Below are 18747 nucleotides of genomic sequence, written 5' to 3'. Positions count from 1 at the left end.
CCTTTCTTTTTCTGGTGCCTTGCCCATTTTTCAGGCACTGATTCATTTGATTTAGCTGCGGAAGTTTTCCCTGTCTATGTCCACTAAGGTTCCCCGTGGCTTCAAGTTCTGTACCCTGGTGCAATCTGATCATCTCTGGCAAAGACACCCATTCCTGGCGTCTTCAGTGTTTAGGTCCCAACCATAGCCCTTCTAACTGTGTCCTCTGTTTTTGGATGAAGAAGAAGACCCAGCTGTCCGGAAAGGCTCATGAGAACATTTTTTGAGCCAGGTCTGATTCCTTGACACTGGCACCAACGTCGGGGGTTGCACTGACATCGAGAATATCGTCCCGCGTAGCTGCTATGAGACCCATAGACAATTGGGAGTAGTGGTGCATTGAATGGGTCTCCACCTCTCTCGACGCTGACTTTTGGGCAGGCCCCCCGGGACCATGCAGTGTCAGACCTGACCCCGAGGTGACAGGATTCAATGTCATCCTAGTTGGCACTGAGAAGCCTCAATGCTGAGCTTCACGCAAAGGCCAAGAAGCATTGGCATTTTGTCATCCTCAACTCATGGTGCCTGGAGCTGCAGGATGTTGAGGGATTTGGCACCCGAGAAGTGTTGGCACCAGGAGTTTTGCTCTCCCTCTATCCAGGTCTCCTAGGATCCAGGACCTGCCTCCCGTCTTGGCCCCATCAGTTCTACAACCTGTCTAGGAGCCCTTCCTGGTGTCTGCCCTCAATGAGTGTATCCGAGCCTTGCTTCCAGAGCTGCTGGATGGCCTCTTGCAGCAGTGTGCATCTGCATCGGGGGTGCTTCCGCCTGCCCTGTCTCTCATAGCAGTCCTACTTGGCCCTCAGCCTGTAGTGCGGCCTCCGACACCAGTGTCACACCCGGCTACAGTGTCAACTGCCAATCAAGCCGGTACCCTCTCGAAGGTGAAGATAGCTTCCCATGAGTCAGGGCAGGAGCCGCCTCCTCGATGCCCCTCTTGAGGACATGGCTTCTCTAAGTCCTGGCAGGCTCAGTCTCAGCCCCCCCCCCTTGAGGAGTTGCTATTGGACACCGATGAGGAACTCTCATGGGAGTCGGAGGAGGATCCAAGGTACGTTTTGGAGGATGAGTCCTATGGCATCCCCTCTGATCCCTCTCCTCCGCTTGAAAGGGGAAAATCTCCAGAGAGCCTTTCGTGTCCCTCTTTTATGAAGGAAATGGCTGACGCCTTTCCATTTCATTTGGAATTGGAGGACGAGCCCAGGGCCAAGATGCTCAAGATCCTGGACTACGTCTCCTCCTAGGGATGCTGTGACTGTCTCTCTGCACGAGGTACTCCAACAAGTCCTTGTCCGGAATTGGGAGTCCCCCTCTGTTGGTCTCTGTCCTGCCCAAGAAGACGTACTGGATCCACAGCACATCTGGATTTGATAAGTCCCAGTTTGCCTCATCATTCCATGGTGGTGGAATCTGCCCTCAAAAGAGCCAGGAGTTCTAGAGACTATGCCTCAGCTCTCTAAGCAGAGAAGCTAGGACCTTTGACTCTTTTGGGAGGAAGTTGTTCCAGGCTTCAATGCTTGTGTCCTGTACACAATCTTACCAGCTTTTTACGAGCGTGTACTTGAGGGACTCGGTGCGCAAATTGCTAGACTTGGCTGACTCTATCCCACCGGAGCAGGCCAAGTTGGTGCACCAGTTGGCCAAGCTGCAGAATTAGTGTTGTAAGTTCTTGGCCAGGGGCACCTACGACACTTTTGATGTGGCATCCAGACTCTCATGGCTGTGTGTTTCTGACATGGAGCCTTTGGTTCAGCAAAGGTTGGCGGATGCCCCATGCTGGGGGGGGATAACCTTTTTGGAGAGAAAGTTGAGAAGGTCACTGACCAAATCAAGAAACACACTGATCCAACTCTTCTCTCTCCCGCCGGGCGCCTTCTGCATCTGCCCCCTCATCTAGGAGGTGTTTTGGCAAGTCAAAGAAGAGTGCCTACTGTTCCCAGGGAAGTAGGTATGCTGCCTGCTCAAGCTCAGCCCCAGCGCGCTCATTCTCATCAACAGTTGCACCTAAGGCCCCCCTGCTGTTTCCTAATGAAAGCAAGGGATAAGCTTTTGCCTGGCTCCAGCAGAGCATAGCTGCTGTCAGTGTCCATACCAGGCGACTTGCTGGTCGGGCAGAGGCTGAAGTTTTTCTACGAAAGGTGGCTCCTTATAACCTCCGACCGTTGGGTTCTACAAATAGTCTGGCTCGGATACGCCCTACATTGGCATCTCAAGCCTCCAAATTGCTCATTGAGAGCTCATTACTTTTAGCTCTCAGCACAAGCAGGTGCTTGCAGAGGAGCTCTCGGCCTTGTTGAAGGCCTATGCGGTTGAGTCTGTTCCACCAGGGGAGGAAGGGCGGGGATTGCATTCCAGGTGTTCCCTTGCACAAAAGAAGACAGGGAGGGGGTGCATCCCATCCTAGACCCTATGGGTTCTGAACAAAGTCCAGGTCAAACAAAAGTTCAGGATGGTTTCCCAGGGCACCTTCTTCCTATGATTCAGGAGAACGATTGGCTATGCTTTCTGGACTTAAAGGATGCATATACTTGCATCTTGATACTTCCAGCCCACCAGAAGTATCTCTGATTTCGTCTGGGAACACATCACTACCAGTACCGCGTGTTGCCTTTTGACCTCGCTTCAGCCCCCAGGGTCTATACCAAATATCTAACAGTAGTTGCAGCATCACTACGCAGACTGGGATTCCACGTGTTCCCTTATCTCGACGATTGGCAGATGACAAGCATGTGGAGGAGTAGCCTAGTGGTTCAGCAGATTTTGATTCTGAGGAAATGGGTTCGATTCCCACTGCAGCTCCTTGTTGCCTTGGGCAAGTCACTTAACCCTTCATTGCCCCAGGTACCAAAACTGAGATTGTGAGCCCCCTAGAGACAGAGAAATTCTCAGAGGACAAGCAGGCTGCTTGTTCTCACGACTGGGTGACGTCCGCGGCAGCCCCCACCAACCGGAAAAGGCTTCGCGGGACGGTCGGCACGCAGGGCACGCCCACCGCGCATGCGCGGCCGTCTTCCCGCCCGTGCGCGACCGCTCCCGCCAGTTCCTTTTTTTCCACGTCTGGAGAGAGTCGTGCTTTGCCGCTCTCTCTGCTTTCAGCCGCCGGAAAGTCGATCGCGTTTACGCGGATCGTTGTTTTTCTATTTAATTTTTTGTTACCGCCGGTTTCCCTTTTCTTTTTTCAAAAAAAAAAAAAAAAAAACCTGAGCGTGTGGAGCACGCGCTCCCTTTTTCCCTCGTTTCCAGAGGGGACGCCGCGTTGCTGCCTAGTGGCCGCACGGTCGTTTTCTTTTTCGAGGTGTGATTTTCGCCACCATTGACGACTTTGACTTCGCCGACGCGATTTTTCCGTCGATGTCCTCGAAGGTCCCGAGTGGATTTAAAAAGTGTGGTCGCTGCGGCCGGCCGATCTCGCAGACCGACACCCACGCTTGGTGCCTCCAGTGCCTCGGGCCGGAGCACAATATCAAGTCGTGTTCCCTGTGTCTCGGTCTCCGGAAACGGACTCAAGTTGCGAGGCAAGTTCTGCGGGACCGTCTTTTTGGAACTTGCGCCGGCCCCTCGACGTCGACCTCGACGGCATCGGTATCGACGCCCGGTCCTTCGGTACCGGTATCGATGCCCGAGACATCGGCACCGATGGCATCGACCCCAGGAGAACAGGTCCCGTCGGCCCGCCGGTCCGCCGGCGAGGGTGGTGGTGAGCGGCCGCGTGGGCAGTCGGCCCCGGTCACTCCCTCAGCCCGTGGTCCACGGGACCGAACCCTGTCTGACCCGGCTCCTCGAGACCGAGGGGGATCGTCCTCCTCCTCCTCCATACCTCCCGCCGCCGGTGACGCGCATCGAAAGAAGGACAAGAAGCGTCGTCACCGGTCGCCCTCGGTGCATCCGGACATCGGAGAGGAGGCGACGCCGAAGCGTCATCGCCGAGAGGAGAGGTCCCCGTCGGTGGTGGAGGTACCGACGCGTCAGGGTTCCGGCACCTCGGTGCCGTCTCCTGGCCCCCATCAGCTTCTGACGCCGACACCCCTGCCGGCCCCACCGCCTTTCCCGGCAGCGGGCCTGGACGAGTGCCTCAGAGCCATCCTTCCGGGGATCCTGGAAGGGCTGATGCGCCAGGCTGTGCCGGCGCCGGGGGTGCTTGCGCCCTCGGCGCCGATGTCTGTGGCGTCGGCGAGCTCTAGCCCGGCGCCGGGGCCGTCGACACCGCCGCCGCTTGCTGCGCCGGTCTCGACCGCCACGCAGGTGGAGTCCCCGTCGACGTCGATGGAGGGAGCTCCGTCCCCGCCGACGCGGGAGTCCACCGCTCGACGACACCGAGACCTCGGTGCCTCAACGTCGAGCCGGGCCCGGTTCAGGACTCAGCTACATGAGCTCATGTCCGATACCAAGGATGAGGCCTCGTGGGGGGAAGAGGAGGACCCTAGATATTTCTCCTCAGAGGAGTCTACGGGCCTTCCCTCGGACCCCACGCCTTCACCGGAGAGGAAGCTCTCACCTCCTGAGAGTCTCTCCTTTGCCTCCTTTGTGCGGGATATGTCTATTAGCATTCCCTTCCCCGTGGTCTCTGTGGAAGAGCCGAGGGCCGAGATGCTCGAGGTCCTCGACTATCCATCACCACCTAGAGAGTCCTCCACGGTGCCGCTGCACAATGTCCTCAAGGAGACACTGCTTCGGAACTGGGTGCGACCGTTAACTAACCCCACCATTCCCAAGAAAGCAGAGTCCCAGTACAGGATCCACTCGGACCCGGAGTTAATGCGGCCCCAATTGCCCCATGACTTGGCGGTCGTGGATTCTGCTCTCAAGAGGGCACGGAGTTCGAGGGATACCGCCTCGGCGCCCCCGGGGCGGGAGTCTCGCACTCTGGACTCGTTTGGGAGGAAGGCCTACCAATCCTCCATGCTCGTGACCCGCATCCAGTCATACCTGCTCTATATGAGCATCCACATGCGGACTAATGTGCAACAACTGGTGGACCTGGTCGATAAGCTCCCGCCGGAGCAGTCCAGGCCTTATCAGGAGGTGGTCAGGCAGCTGAAGGCGTGCAGAAAGTTCCTGTCCAGGGGTATCTATGACACCTGTGACGTGGCATCTCGTGCTGCGGCCCAAGGTATAGTGATGCGCAGGCTCTCATGGCTGCGTGCCTCTGACCTGGACAACTGCACCCAGCAGAGACTGGCCGACGTCCCTTGCCGGGGGGATAACATTTTTGGTGAGAAGGTCGAGCAGATGGTGGACCAACTGCATCAGTGGGAAACCGCTCTCGACAAGCTCTCCCACCGGGCACCTTCAGCATCCACCTCAGCAGGTGGACGTTTTTCCCGGGCCCGGCAGGCTGCACCCTATTCTTTTGCAAAGCGTAGGTACAACCAGCCGGCCCGAAGGCCTCGTCAGGCACAGGGACAGCCCCAGCGCGCTCGTTCCCGTCAACAGCGTGCGCCTAAGCAGCCCCCTGCGCCTCCACAGCAAAAGCCAGGGACGGGCTTTTGACTGGATCCACGGGAACATAGCCGCCCTCAAAGTGTCTGTACCGGACGATCTGCCGGTCGGGGGGAGGTTAAAATTTTTTCACCAAAGGTGGCCTCTCATAACCTCCGACCAGTGGGTTCTCCAAATAGTGCGGTGCGGATACGCCCTGAATTTGGCCTCCCTGCCTCCAAATTGTCCTCCGGGAGCTCAATCCTTCAGCTCCCATCACAAGCAGGTACTTGCAGAGGAACTCTCCGCCCTTCTCAGCGCCAATGCGGTCGAGCCCGTACCACCCGGGCAGGAAGGGCAGGGATTCTATTCCAGGTACTTCCTTGTGGAAAAGAAAACAGGGGGGATGTGTCCCATCCTAGACCTGAGAGGCCTGAACAAATTCCTGGTCAAAGAAAAGTTCAGGATGCTTTCCTTGGGCACCCTTCTGCCAATGATTCAGAAAAACGATTGGCTATGTTCCCTGGATTTAAAGGATGCATATACTCACATCCCGATACTGCCAGCTCACAGACAGTATCTCAGATTCCGCCTGGGCGCACGGCACTTTCAGTACTGTGTGCTGCCCTTTGGGCTCGCCTCCGCCCCACGAGTGTTTACAAAGTGCCTCGTGGTGGTGGCGGCGTACCTACGCAGGCTGGGAGTGCACGTGTTCCCATATCTCGACGATTGGCTGGTCAAGAACACCTCGGAGGCAGGAGCCCTCCGGTCCATGCAGTGCACTATTCAACTCCTGGAGCTGCTGGGGTTTGTGATAAATTACCCAAAGTCCCATCTCCAGCCAACCCAGTCTCTGGAATTCATAGGAGCTCTGCTGAATACCCAGACGGCTCAGGCCTTCCTTCCCGAAGCGAGGGCCAACAACCTCCTATCCCTCGCTTCGCAGACCAGAGCGTCTCAGCAGGTCACAGCTCGGCAGATGTTGAGACTTCTGGGTCATATGGCCTCCACAGTTCATGTGACTCCCATGGCTCGTCTTCACATGAGATCTGCTCAATGGACCCTAGCTTCCCAGTGGTTCCAAGCCACCGGGAATCTAGAAGATGTCATCCGCCTCTCCACCAGTTGCCGCACTTCACTGCTCTGGTGGACCATCCGGACCAATTTGACCCTGGGACGTCCATTCCAAATTCCGCAGCCCACGAAGGTGCTGACGACGGATGCATCTCGCCTGGGTTGGGGAGCTCATGTCGATGGGCTTCACACCCAGGGTCTGTGGTCCCTCCAGGAAAAGGATCTGCAGATCAACCTCCTGGAGCTCCGAGCGATCTGGAACGCGCTGAAGGCTTTCAGAGATCGGCTGTCCTGCCAAATTATCCAAATTCGGACAGACAATCAGGTTGCAATGTATTACGTCAACAAGCAGGGGGGCACCGGATCTCGCCCCCTGTGTCAGGAAGCCGTCGGGCTGTGGCGATGGGCGTGCCAGTTTGGCATGCTCCTCCAAGCCACATACCTGGCAGGCATAAACAACAGTCTGGCCGACAGACTGAGCAGAGTCATGCAACCGCACGAGTGGTCGCTCCATTCAGAGTGGTACGCAAGATCTTCCGAGAGTGGGGCACCCCCTCGGTGGACCTTTTCGCCTCTCAGACCAACCACAAGCTGCCTCTGTTCTGTTCCAGACTTCAGACACACGGCAGGCTAGCGTCGGACGCCTTTCTCCTCCATTGGGGGACCGGCCTCCTGTATGCTTATCCTCCCATACCTTTGGTGGGGAAGACCTTACTGAAGCTCAAGCACGACCGCGGCACCATGATTCTGATAGCGCCCTTTTGGCCCCGTCAGATCTGGTTCCCTCTTCTTCTGGAGTTGTCCTCAGAAGAACCGTGGAGATTGGAGTGTTTTCCGACTCTCATTTCGCAGAACGACGGAGCGTTACTGCACCCCAACCTTCAGTCTCTGGCTCTCACGGCCTGGATGTTGAGGGCGTAGACTTCGCTGCGTTGGGTCTGTCGGAGGGTGTCTCCCGGGTCCTGCTTGCCTCCAGGAAGGATTCCACTAAAAAGAGTTACTTTTTCAAGTGGAGGAGGTTTGTCGTTTGGTGTGAGAGCAAGGCCCTAGAACCTCGTTCCTGCCCTGCACAGAACCTGCTTGAATACCTTCTACACTTATCAGAGTCTGGCCTCAAGACCAACTCAGTAAGGAATCACCTTAGTGCGATTAGTGCTTACCATTATCGTGTGGAAGGTAAAGCCATCTCTGGAGAGCCTTTAGTCGTTCGATTCATGAGAGGCTTGCTTTTGTCAAAGCCCCCTATCAAGCCTCCTACAGTGTCATGGGATCTCAACGTCGTCCTCACCCAGCTGATGAAACCTCCTTTTGAGCCACTGAATACCTGCCATCTGAAGTACTTGACCTGGAAGGTCATTTTCTTGGTGGCAGTTACTTCAGCTCGTAGGGTCAGTGAGCTTCAAGCCCTGGTAGCTCACGCTCCATATACCAAATTTCATCACAACAGAGTAGTGCTCCGCATCCACCCAAAGTTCCTGCCGAAGGTGGTGTCGGAGTTCCATCTTAACCAGTCAATTGTCTTGCCAACATTCTTCCCCAGGCCGCATACCCGCCCTGCTGAACGTCAGTTGCACACATTGGACTGCAAGAGAGCATTGGCCTTCTACTTGGAGCGGACACAGCCCCACAGACAGTCCGCCCAATTGTTTGTTTCTTTCGACCCTAACAGGCTAGGGGTCGCTGTCGGGAAACGCACCATCTCCAATTGGCTAGCAGATTGCATTTCCTTCACTTACGCCCAGGCTGGGCTGGCTCTTGAGGGTCATGTCACGGCTCATAGTGTTAGAGCCATGGCAGCGTCAGTGGCCCACTTGAAGTCAGCCACTATTGAAGAGATCTGCAAGGCTGCGACGTGGTCATCTGTCCACACATTCACATCACATTACTGCCTCCAGCAGGATACCCGACGCGACAGTCGGTTCGGGCAGTCGGTGCTGCAGAATCTGTTTGAGGTGTAAATCCAACTCCACCCTCCAGGACCCGAATTTATTCTGGTCAGGCTGCACTCTCAGTTAGTTGTTCTTCGTAGGTCAATTTCTGTTGTACCCTCGCCGTTGCGAGGTCCAATTGACCTGGGTTCTTGTTTTGAGTGAGCCTGAAAGCTAGGGATACCCCAGTCGTGAGAACAAGCAGCCTGCTTGTCCTCGGAGAAAGTGAATGATACATACCTGTAGCAGGTGTTCTCCGAGGACAGCAGGCTGATTGTTCTCACCTACCCTCCCTCCTCCCCTTTGGAGTTGTGTTTCATATTTTATTGCTTGTCATTCAACTGGCGGGAGCGGTCTCGCACGGGCGGGAAGACGGCCGCGCATGCGCGGTGGGCGTGCCCTGCGTGCCGACCGTCACGCGAAGCCTTTTCCGGTTGGTGGGGGCTGCCGCGGACGTCACCCAGTCGTGAGAACAATCAGCCTGCTGTCCTCGGAGAACACCTGCTACAGGTATGTATCATTCACTGTACCTGCATATAATGTGTACAGTGCTGCATATGTCTAGTAGCGCTATAGAAATAATTAGTAGTAGTAGTAGTAGTAGAACGGTGGTCAGGAGTCCATTCAGGGCTATTTGGGTGCTAGAGCTGCTAGGGTTCGTTTAATACTACCCTGTCTCATCTTCGCCCTATTCAGCAACTGGAATTCATTGGAGCCCTGCTTGATACACAGAAGGTTTGAACCTTTCTCCCGGAACTGAGACACTCTAATCGCACTGGCTTCTCAGGTTTGAGCCTCGCAGCAGGTCATGGCTCGGCAGATGTTGAGATTGTTGGGCCACATGGCATCCACAGTATATGTAATGCCTATGACCCACCTTCACGTGTGGTCAGCCCAATGGACTCTGGCTTCTCAGTGGTGTCAAGCCAGGGAAAGTCAGGAAAATGTCATCCTAGTGTCCCCAGAGCTTGTTCAGTCTCTTCTGTGGTTGACCATTCAATCCAGTTTAACTCTGGGACTTCCATTCCAAATTCCTCAGCCACAAAAAGTGCTGACGATGGATACATCTCTCATTGGTTGGGGAGCTTGTATAAATGGGCTTCACACTCAGGGAGTATGGTCCCTTTAGGAAACAGGTCTTCAGATCAATCTTCTGGAGATGCAGCTGATCTGGAATGCCCTAAAGGCTTTCAGAGATCGGCTGTCTCACCAAATTGTGCTAATTCAAACAATAAGGTTGCCATATGTTACACCAACAAGCAGGGGCACCGGATCGCACTCTGTATGTCAGGAAGCCATCTGGATATGGTGCTGGGCTTGCCAGCATGTTACGTTCCTTTGAGCCACTTATCTGGTGGGCAAAAACAACAGTCTGGCCGACAGGCTGAACAGGGTTATGCAACCACGAGTAGTCCTTCAACATGTATGTTGCCCATGAGATCTTCTGAGCATGGGACACCCCCTCAGTGGATCTCTTTGCTACTCAAATGAATCACAAAGTCCCTCAGTTCTGTTCCAGGCTCCAGACCCATGACAGGGTAGCATTGAATGCTTTCTTCCTTAATTGGGGGCAGGTCTCTATGCATATCCTCCCATTCCTCTTGTGAGGAAGACTTCGCTGAAACTCAGGCACGACCATGGTTGCACCTTACTGGCCTTGGCAGATCTAGTTCCCTCTTCTTCTGTAGTTATCCTCTGAAAAACCGTGGAGATGACTGTTTTCCGACCCTCATCACACAGAATGAGGGATCTCTTCTGCATCCCAACCTTCAGTCTCTGGCCCTCACAGCCTTGATATTAAGAGCCTAAAATTTGTTTCCTTGGGTCTGGTGGAGGATGTCTCCCGGGTCTTGCTGGCTTCCAGTAAAGATTCCACCAAGAGGTGTTATTCTTTCAAATGGAGGAGGTTTGCCGTCTGTGAGGGCAAAGCCTTAGATCCTCTTTCTTGCCCTACACAGACCCTACTAACGTGTAGAGGATAAGCCTATCTCTGGACAGTCTCTAGTTGTTCACTTCATGAGAGATTTGCTTTTGTCAAAACCCCTTGTCATGGGACCTCAACATTGTTCTCACCCAGTTAATGAAAGCTCCTTTCAAGCCACTGAATTCCTATCATCTGAAGCAGGGGCGTATCTGCGTGGGGCCACAGGGGCCTGGGCCCCCGCAGATTTCGCCCTGGCCCCCCTCCCCGCCGTCAACCCTCCCCCACTGCTTACTTTTGCTGGCGCCGAGGTCCGACCCGCAATCTCCGTTTTTCGTCTTCCTCCGTGGCCATGCTTCAGGAAGTAACGCTGCAGTGCTGATTCGTTGAATCCAGTTCGGCGTCTGACGTCAGACGTCGAACTGGATTCAACGAATCAGCACTGCAGCGTTACTTCCTGGAAGCATGGCCACGGAGGAAGATGAAAAACGGAGATTGCGGGTCGGACCTCGGCGCCAGCAAAAGTAAGCAGCGGGGGAGGGTTGACGGCGGGGAGGGGTGGAGAGAGGCGGCGGCGGCGGCGGGGGGGGGGGGGGAGGGATGGCAAAAAATGTGCCCCCCTCTCTGGCTGTGGCCCCCCCCTACCGCCGGATTCCAGATACGCCCCTGATCTGAAGTACGTGACCTGGAAGTTCATTTTCTTGGTGGCTGTTACTTCAGCTCGTAGGGTCTGTGAGCTTCAGGCTCTAATAGTGTATGCACCTTATACTAAGTTTCATCACATCAGAGTAGTCCTCTGCATGCAACCTAATTTCCTGCCAAAGGTTGTGTCGGAGTTCCATCTGAATCAGTCGATTGTCTTGCCAACATTCTTTCCTCAACCTCATACCCATCCTGGTGAGAGCACCTTGCACACTGCAAGCGAGCATTGGCCTACTACATGGAGTGGACTAGGCCTCACAGACAGTCCGCCCAACTTTTTGTTTCTTTTGATCCCAACAGAATGGTGGTCACCATCGGGAAATGCACCATTTCTAATTGGCTAGCAGATTGCATTTTCTTCATTTATGCCCAGACTGGGCTGACCCTGGAGTGTCTTGTCACAACTCACAATGTCAGAACCATGACTGCATTGGTAGTCCACTTTAGGTCGGCCTCCATTGAAGAAATTTGCAAGGTTGTGATGTGGTCTTCAGTCTGCACATTCACATTTCATTACGGCCTTGAGCAGGATACCTGACGCGACAGTCGATTCGGGCAGACAGTTTTGCAGAATCTGGGGTCTAGAATCCAACTTCACCCTCCCACCAGGTCTGTTTTCTTCTGTTCCAGGCTGAACTTACTCAGTTTATGCATAGTTTCAGGTTAATCTGAGTTATGTCCTCGCTGTTGAGGCCCAATTTTGGTGAGCCTGGATGGTAGGGATACCCCAACTGCGAGATTTAATTTCCTATTGGTCCTTAGAGAAAGCAAAGATACTCCAAGGACAGTAGGCCTTATATTTCCACAAACCTTCCTGCCTCCCCTTGGAGTTGTCTCTTATTTTTTTCCTTTTATTTTATGCTGTAGTATCTAACTGCAGTAACTGCATTCTCACAGCAGGAAGGAAGGCACTCGTGCATGCGCAGTGTAATGGCTCCTGTGCTCCACAAAGCTCTGTTTTAGCTTGTTATAAGCTCGACCAGGCAACACAGGATCGTGTTTCCCAAGTGTCAGAATATAAGGCTCGCTGTCCCCTGAGAATATGTGCTACAGGTAAGTATCTTCACTTCAGATAACTATGATTTTGATTATTTTTCCCAATGTGCGTCACTTTGCATTTGTCCACTTTAAATCTTATCTGCCATTTGGTTGCCAAGTCTTTCAACTTCCTAAGGTCTTCCTGCAGTTTTTCACAATCTGCATGCGTTTTAACAACTTTGAATAGTTTTGTGTCATCTGCAAATTTAATTACCTTGCTCATTTCCATTTCCAGATCATTAATAAATATGTTAAATAGCACCGGTCCCAGTACAGATCCCTGTGGCACTCCACTATTCATCCTCCTCCACTGAGAAAATTAACCATTTATCCCTACCATCAATTAATTCCTAATTCACAACAGAACATTGACTTCTATCCCATGGCTTTCTAATTTTCTTAGGAGTCTCTCATGAGGGCTTTGTCAAATGCTTTTGAAAATCTAGATACTACGTCAACCGGCTGACCTTTATCTACATGTTTATTCATGCATTCAAAGAAATGTACTTGGCTTGAGGGGGGGTTAATATTTCTATGTTGGTGCACTCTTGGCTGTCTAGGAATAGAGAGTATATTGGCATGAAGGCATGTACATGATTAGGGTTTATTTGCAGGCATTCATGTGGCTCTGGAAAAGGGAGTATATTTTTGTGTGCATACATATGAGGATACATTTGTAGCTATATGGGTATCATCGTACATGAATGGGTATATTTGCATGAATTTGTATACATTTAAATAGATATAACAGATAATACACAAATGTAAGGCAATAAATTAACCCTTTTTCTGACTTTTAGGAAAGGAGTTTCTGCGGGCTTCTCAGCTGAACATAAACATTGCTACTTGGGGCCGGCTAATGAAGAGCATGTTCCCTCCCTGCAGCTCCATGACTACACTAAGTCCTCCACTTTCTGCTCCCAGTTTTCAAGACAGCTTTTTTCCATCTCTAGGTCATAGCCACTTCTGCTCCAGATCTCTGTATACTAGGTAAGAAAAACTTAAGTGTAGTGTGAGAGGAAGCCACTGCCATGGCTAAGATAGTGAGGGAGCTGGGATTGTGGATGACTACTATTTATAACAGAGTTGGGAGCAAAGGGGCCACAGGTACGCTTAGAATGGCATATGGAAGATGACATAGAAGGCTATTGCTGCACCAAAGATAGAACATGAGAAACAAAGAGCATAAAGCTGCTGCTTCACTAGGGCAGAGTATGAGAAACCAAGAACAAGGGACAGGGAGGAGATGTTGTTATTGCACAAAACCAGAGGCATAGCCATGGGTGGGCCCAGTCCCATGCAGTAGCGCCCCTATGCATACCTTTTTAAACTGCAGTACTTCACCGACAGCAAGCCACGACTGATGTACACTGCTCCCGCCAGCCCCACAGTCGTCTCTGTGACGTACTCCTGCCTATGCGGAAACGGGAAGTTATGGCAGAGGGAAGGCTGTGGGGCTGGCAGGAGCAGTTTGTATCAGTCGCTGCTTGCAAAGATCTAAAAGGTATGCGGGGGTGGAAAGGGGTGTGCTTGGTTTGAGAGACCCGATCGCCTGCGAGTGGGCGAGGAAGAGAATGGATTGCCTGGGGGGGGGGGGGGGGGGGGGGGGTGGTCTTCTGCCTGAGAGATGAAGAGACCGCATTGCCTGTGGAGGGGAGGATGCAGGATTCTTCTGGCCACCCACCTTGCTACACCACTACTTAGCACTATACATAAGGAGCTGGGGATAGGGAGGCACTGTCAAACTTGGAATAAACCATAGGGAGCTAGGTGCTGGTAGTGTTACTATAACTTCACCTGGGTGCATTCTCAGGTCCTTCAAATGTGAGCAATTGATGAAGCAGTTCAAGATATATAAATCATAGTCCAGGCTGAATGTCTTCAGAGTATGCAGAACCCTGGGCTTGGAAAGCACATGATGGTGCATCACACTATCGGTAGCAATTTGCTGAATTTTAGTGGCTTGGGCAGTGTTGTCCTCTTGTGCATCTCTATGAGGTTCTCTGTTTCTAATTCTGCCTCATCCAGCTCGTGCAATGATATTTACAAGGTTTTAGATTCCAAGTTATATAGAAATATAGAAGATAGAAGAAATGAGTGAGTCTGTGATGGGCTTTGCAGGGTCTGACCTTTGTACTAACAAGAATTCTTGTACTGAACATTTGTGTGTGTGTTCAATCCTGGAATGTAAATGCTCTTTCAACAGTGATCTTCCAGCCATGAAATTAACATTCAGCGCAGATCCTCCAGCTAGGCCTCTGCAGAAGCTCCAGCATCCACCCCTCTCAGCTGAACCCAGGAACCAGGTGTTGCATCCTGCATCTTCACCGGTGAGAGCCAGAGAAGGGGGCACAAGAGAGTGAGATATGCATACAACCATGGCTTCTCTGTAGAGGTTGGTTAAATTTTGGTTTCAGCTTTGACACCAAAACCAGCCTGAAATCTGCATTTAGTGCATTTTGGCTGAAACCAAAACATTTTGGTCCTATGCTCTATGGATATCCTTCCATACCCATGCTGTCTCCACTGTCAAAATGGCTGCTGTGACTTCCAGCAGTAGTCTTGTGAGATGATCCAGTATAGGGGAGTCTCTGAAGGTTTGAAGGAATCTGAAGCTTCCTCATCCTATATAATAATTCTCACCTCCAACGTTCTATCTTGCTGCCTGTGTCTGTGGCTTTCTTCAGAGTTGGTCTGCTAGGCTCCGAAGCCCAGGCTGATGTCACACGCAGCACTGACCAACCGCACGACAGCAGCAGGAGGCCCCGCCCCTGCCGCCCTCGCCGCCATGCCTCTCCCCCAAGGTCGCAGCTGCCGGTCCCCCCTCCACCCCCCCCGAGGTCGCCGCCCAGGCCTAGCCACTTTCCCTCTAGGCCCGCCTACCCAACACAGACCTGCCAGGTTTCGCGAAACACGCGGCAGCAGCTCCCATTTCCGCCCACTGCTGCTTCTCCTGTTGAGCAGCAGTGGCTGCTACAAAAACCGCTGTTTTTAAAAAGAAAGCGCAGCACCGCAGGCAGCCATCAGGCATTGGCTGTCAGCTCTGTAGCTGCTCCTCGCGCCTCTCACGTCACTGCCCCTGGAGGAGAACCCCGGAGGAGCGCATCGACGTGAGAGGCGAGAGGAGCGGCTGCAGAGCCGACAGCCAATGCCTGATGGCTGCCTGCGGTGCCGCGCTTGCTTTTTAAAAACAGCTGTTTTTTGTTTTTGTAGTGACCGCTGCTGTTCAACAGGAGAAGCAGCAGTGGCCGGGAGCTGGCGCCACGTGTTCCGCGGGAGACTTGGCAGATCTGTGTTGGATGGGCAGGCCTGGAGGGAAAGAAGGGGATAGAGAGAGAGACACGGGATGGAAGAATCGGGAGAGGGGGGGTAGACAGATGGAAGGATGGGGAGAGAAAGGGGGAGATGGATGAATGGATGCAGAGAGAAAGGGGAGAGACTGGAAGGATGTGGAGAGAGAAGGGAGAATGAACAGAAAAGGGTAGGGAGATAGAGAGACATTAGATGGAAGAATCAGGAGAGAGGGTAGATGGGTGGAAGGATGGGGCGAGAAAGAGGGAAGACGCTGAATGGAAGGGTACGGGAAAAAAAAGGAGACACTGGATGGAAGGATGCAGAAAGAAATAGGGGAGACACTGGAAGAGGGAGTCCTGAGACCAGAGAGGGGGAGGGGGTCCTGAGACCAGAGAGGGGGAGGGGGTCCTGAGACCAGAGGGGAGGGGGGAGAGGGAGGGGAGATGGGGTCCTGAGACCAGAGAGGGAGGGGAGAGGGGGTCCAGAGACCAGAGGGGGAGGGGATCCTGAGACCAGATCGGGAGGAGGGAGGTATCTCTGTCACACACACACACTCTCTCTCCTCTCTCTCTCTCTCTCTCTCTCTCTCTCTCTCTCTCTCTCTCTCTCTCTGTCAGTGTCTTTCTCTCACTCTCACACACTGTCTCTCATACACTCTATGTCTCACACTGTATCACATTCACTCTCTATGTGTCACACAGTCACTCTCAAACACTCTCGATCTCATACACTCGGTCTCAGAGAGTCTGTGTATCGCACACATATACTCTGTCTCACACACACTCTCTCTCACACACTCTCTCACTCAACAGACACACTCGCACCCACACTCACTCTGTCACACACACACACACACATTCACTCTCTCTCTCTCTCTCTCTCTCTCACAGTCACTCTCATACTCACTCTCTCAAACATGCACACTCCGAGGAAAACCTTGCTAGCGCCCGTTTCATTTGTGTCAGAAACGGACCTTTTTTACTAGTTTTGCATAAAATAACTCTTCTTTCATTCCTGAGCAGGTGAAGAGGTTGCATGTACACGAGAGCGCAAATGGCAATGATGGCTCAGAGAACACTTCAACCCAGAGCCTTCCATCTCAAAGGTAAAGCTCAGAATTCTATCCCTGGGGTCAGTGCTCTGATCCTCTTTGTCCTCCCTTCTCTGCTATTGAGCTCTCATTGCACTCATTGTGCCTGCAGGAAGAATATTTTGCAGCTGGAGGATTTCTGCTGTATCTCTGTCCTGGGACGAGGCCACTTTGGAAAGGTATGAATAAGGAAAGTGGGTGCAAATTTCTGCCTCGGGGTAGGGTATGCTACTGGACTGCTTTCTTTTTTTCCTTTTCATCTTTCTTCTTTTCCCTTTTAAATTTTGGTTTGGTTTTATTATTTGTTAATTGTAAGCTGCTGATATTTTATTTAGGGGCTGTATATCAAGTATTGTATTAAATTAAACTAAACTAAATGGAAACAGAGTCCTAATTAATGCTGAAACATTGGACTTAAAAAAAAAAAAATTAAAAAAAATCTGTCAGCCAGTACCTTCATTCACTCAAGTATAAAATGATATTCTTATATTCTGGTCAATATGGAATATAAAGTCTAGGTTTGGGGCAGCCATCTACTGTCCACCAGGTCAGCAGATGTGACAGATGAGCACATAGTGAGGGCAAGGAGTGATTTCATACATGAGAGATTGAATCCCAGTGGTTCAGGTTGTATAAAACATATAGATGCAAGACAGCTGCAGGAAAGCATAGTTATTTATCTGTTACCTGGGTTCTCCGTAGATAGCAGGGGAATAAGTTGATAAGCCAGTCTTACTAGGACATCCACCCTCTTTGTTGTCACACACCAGAGACACCTACTGCACCCCTAGCCTTTAAATGATAGCTTGGAGATTGAGTGGAGCCCTATGGGCTCTTCTCTATGGAGGTCCAGCGCATTCTTCTTGCAGCACAGTGACCCTCTTCCAGAAGATCTTATTAATTGCCCCTCCACAAGTCTTATCTGCTTCTCATTTCCCAATCAGGACTCAAAATTACATCCTTCCTGAGTGACCCTCCAGACTGGTCAAAACGCTTGAGTTATGCACGCCTGCCAGCAGAGGGAGACTGAGAACCACGGACTTTGAATATCCTATATATAGCCTGTGCAAACCCCCATCCAGCCAGTATTTCTCGGTCTCTAGCAGAGGATAGACTTGCAGCCTGTCCAGTCTGGTAGGCCAGAGGGGTTCTTTCTTTTGGGGGCCTTTGGCTTTATTTCTTTGTCTCCTGCTTTAGTGACTCAAAGGGAGCTCTCACCAAGGCTGCCAGCATGAAATTCAGATCCCAAGGCGGGAGCACCAGACAACAGGGAGGCCTCAGCCACTTGACTTCCTGGAGAAAACGCAAAACATCTGGATGAAGGGAGATGAAGTTTCCCTGAATTGGGCCACAAAAGCAGGCCAGTGCTTCCAACTGCACCCGGAGTGAAGAAAGGGAAAAGCCTTTGTCATGGGTTTCAGTGAAAATTGTGCTGTTTATGTGGTTCAGGGGGAGTAGAGTTATTACCAGAGGTCCGGGAGCTCACCTCACTGACACCTGCTCTGTTGCTTGGCATTATATAACTCCACCAGAGCAGGTTTTATAGTTTTTTATGCTTCTGCAACAGGCATCTTGAAGCATCCTGGTAAATTTGTATAGGAGCACTTTTAAAGGACAATTGGGTGGGGTTTTTTCATGCGTGCAAGTGTACACATTTTTTGTCAGTGTATTTAAGGAAGCATACAGCGTATTTGGGGTGGTTATTAGATGGGGATCCAAGCACATGATGAGCACACTCCTACTCAACTGGGTGTTGTCCCACTTCATGACACATCACCTGTGCAAATACCAATTGTACTATTGTTGCCATGTCCTCTTGCTGCTCTGCTTTGTGGATCCTTCTGTGATTGTCTAGGTCATCAAGTTCATTGATCAGGTGTTCATATTTTGCCACAAGGGCCTGGTAGTAAGCTCATGTGTCTGCCAATGTCTCTTTGTACTCATCAGTATGTGCTTCAAGACTTTCCATGCAGCCCCCCAGGTCCAGCAAGTCAACATGAATAATCTCTTTGCAGTACAGAATTTCAACCCACATATCTTTGAGCTACTGATGCAAGGCTGCAAAATAGTAAACACCCAGAGTCAGCATGCAAACTAGACAGTTCAGTAGGTTCACCTGCGGAGAACAGAGAATCAGTGCCAGAAGCCAGGTCCATAATGTGGCACACATTTGTGAGAGGGAGTCTTGCTTCTGAATCACAAAGAGTCAAAGAGCATTGGAAAGACAAGACTTCTTGATCAAT

General features: G+C 51.9%; 1 protein-coding gene across 4 annotated transcripts in view; it reads left to right on the top strand.

Annotated features, from left to right (window-relative positions):
* PKN3 (protein kinase N3) overlaps positions 1-18747 on the top strand; it is a 107081-nt gene that overhangs the window by 45115 nt on the left and 43219 nt on the right. For all 4 annotated transcript variants that reach the window (XM_030207911.1, XM_030207910.1, XM_030207909.1 and 1 more), the window contains exons 11-14: positions 12921-13110; positions 14327-14450; positions 16437-16519; positions 16617-16683. In XM_030207911.1, the coding sequence (XP_030063771.1) occupies positions 12921-13110; positions 14327-14450; positions 16437-16519; positions 16617-16683 (464 nt within the window). The remainder of the gene's footprint in view (positions 1-12920; positions 13111-14326; positions 14451-16436; positions 16520-16616; positions 16684-18747) is intronic.

The sequence above is a fragment of the Microcaecilia unicolor genome, chromosome 6, assembly GCF_901765095.1.
Source record: "Microcaecilia unicolor chromosome 6, aMicUni1.1, whole genome shotgun sequence".
Lineage (NCBI taxonomy): Eukaryota > Metazoa > Chordata > Amphibia > Gymnophiona > Siphonopidae > Microcaecilia > Microcaecilia unicolor.
This window is presented reverse-complemented; position numbering and strand designations above follow the sequence as displayed.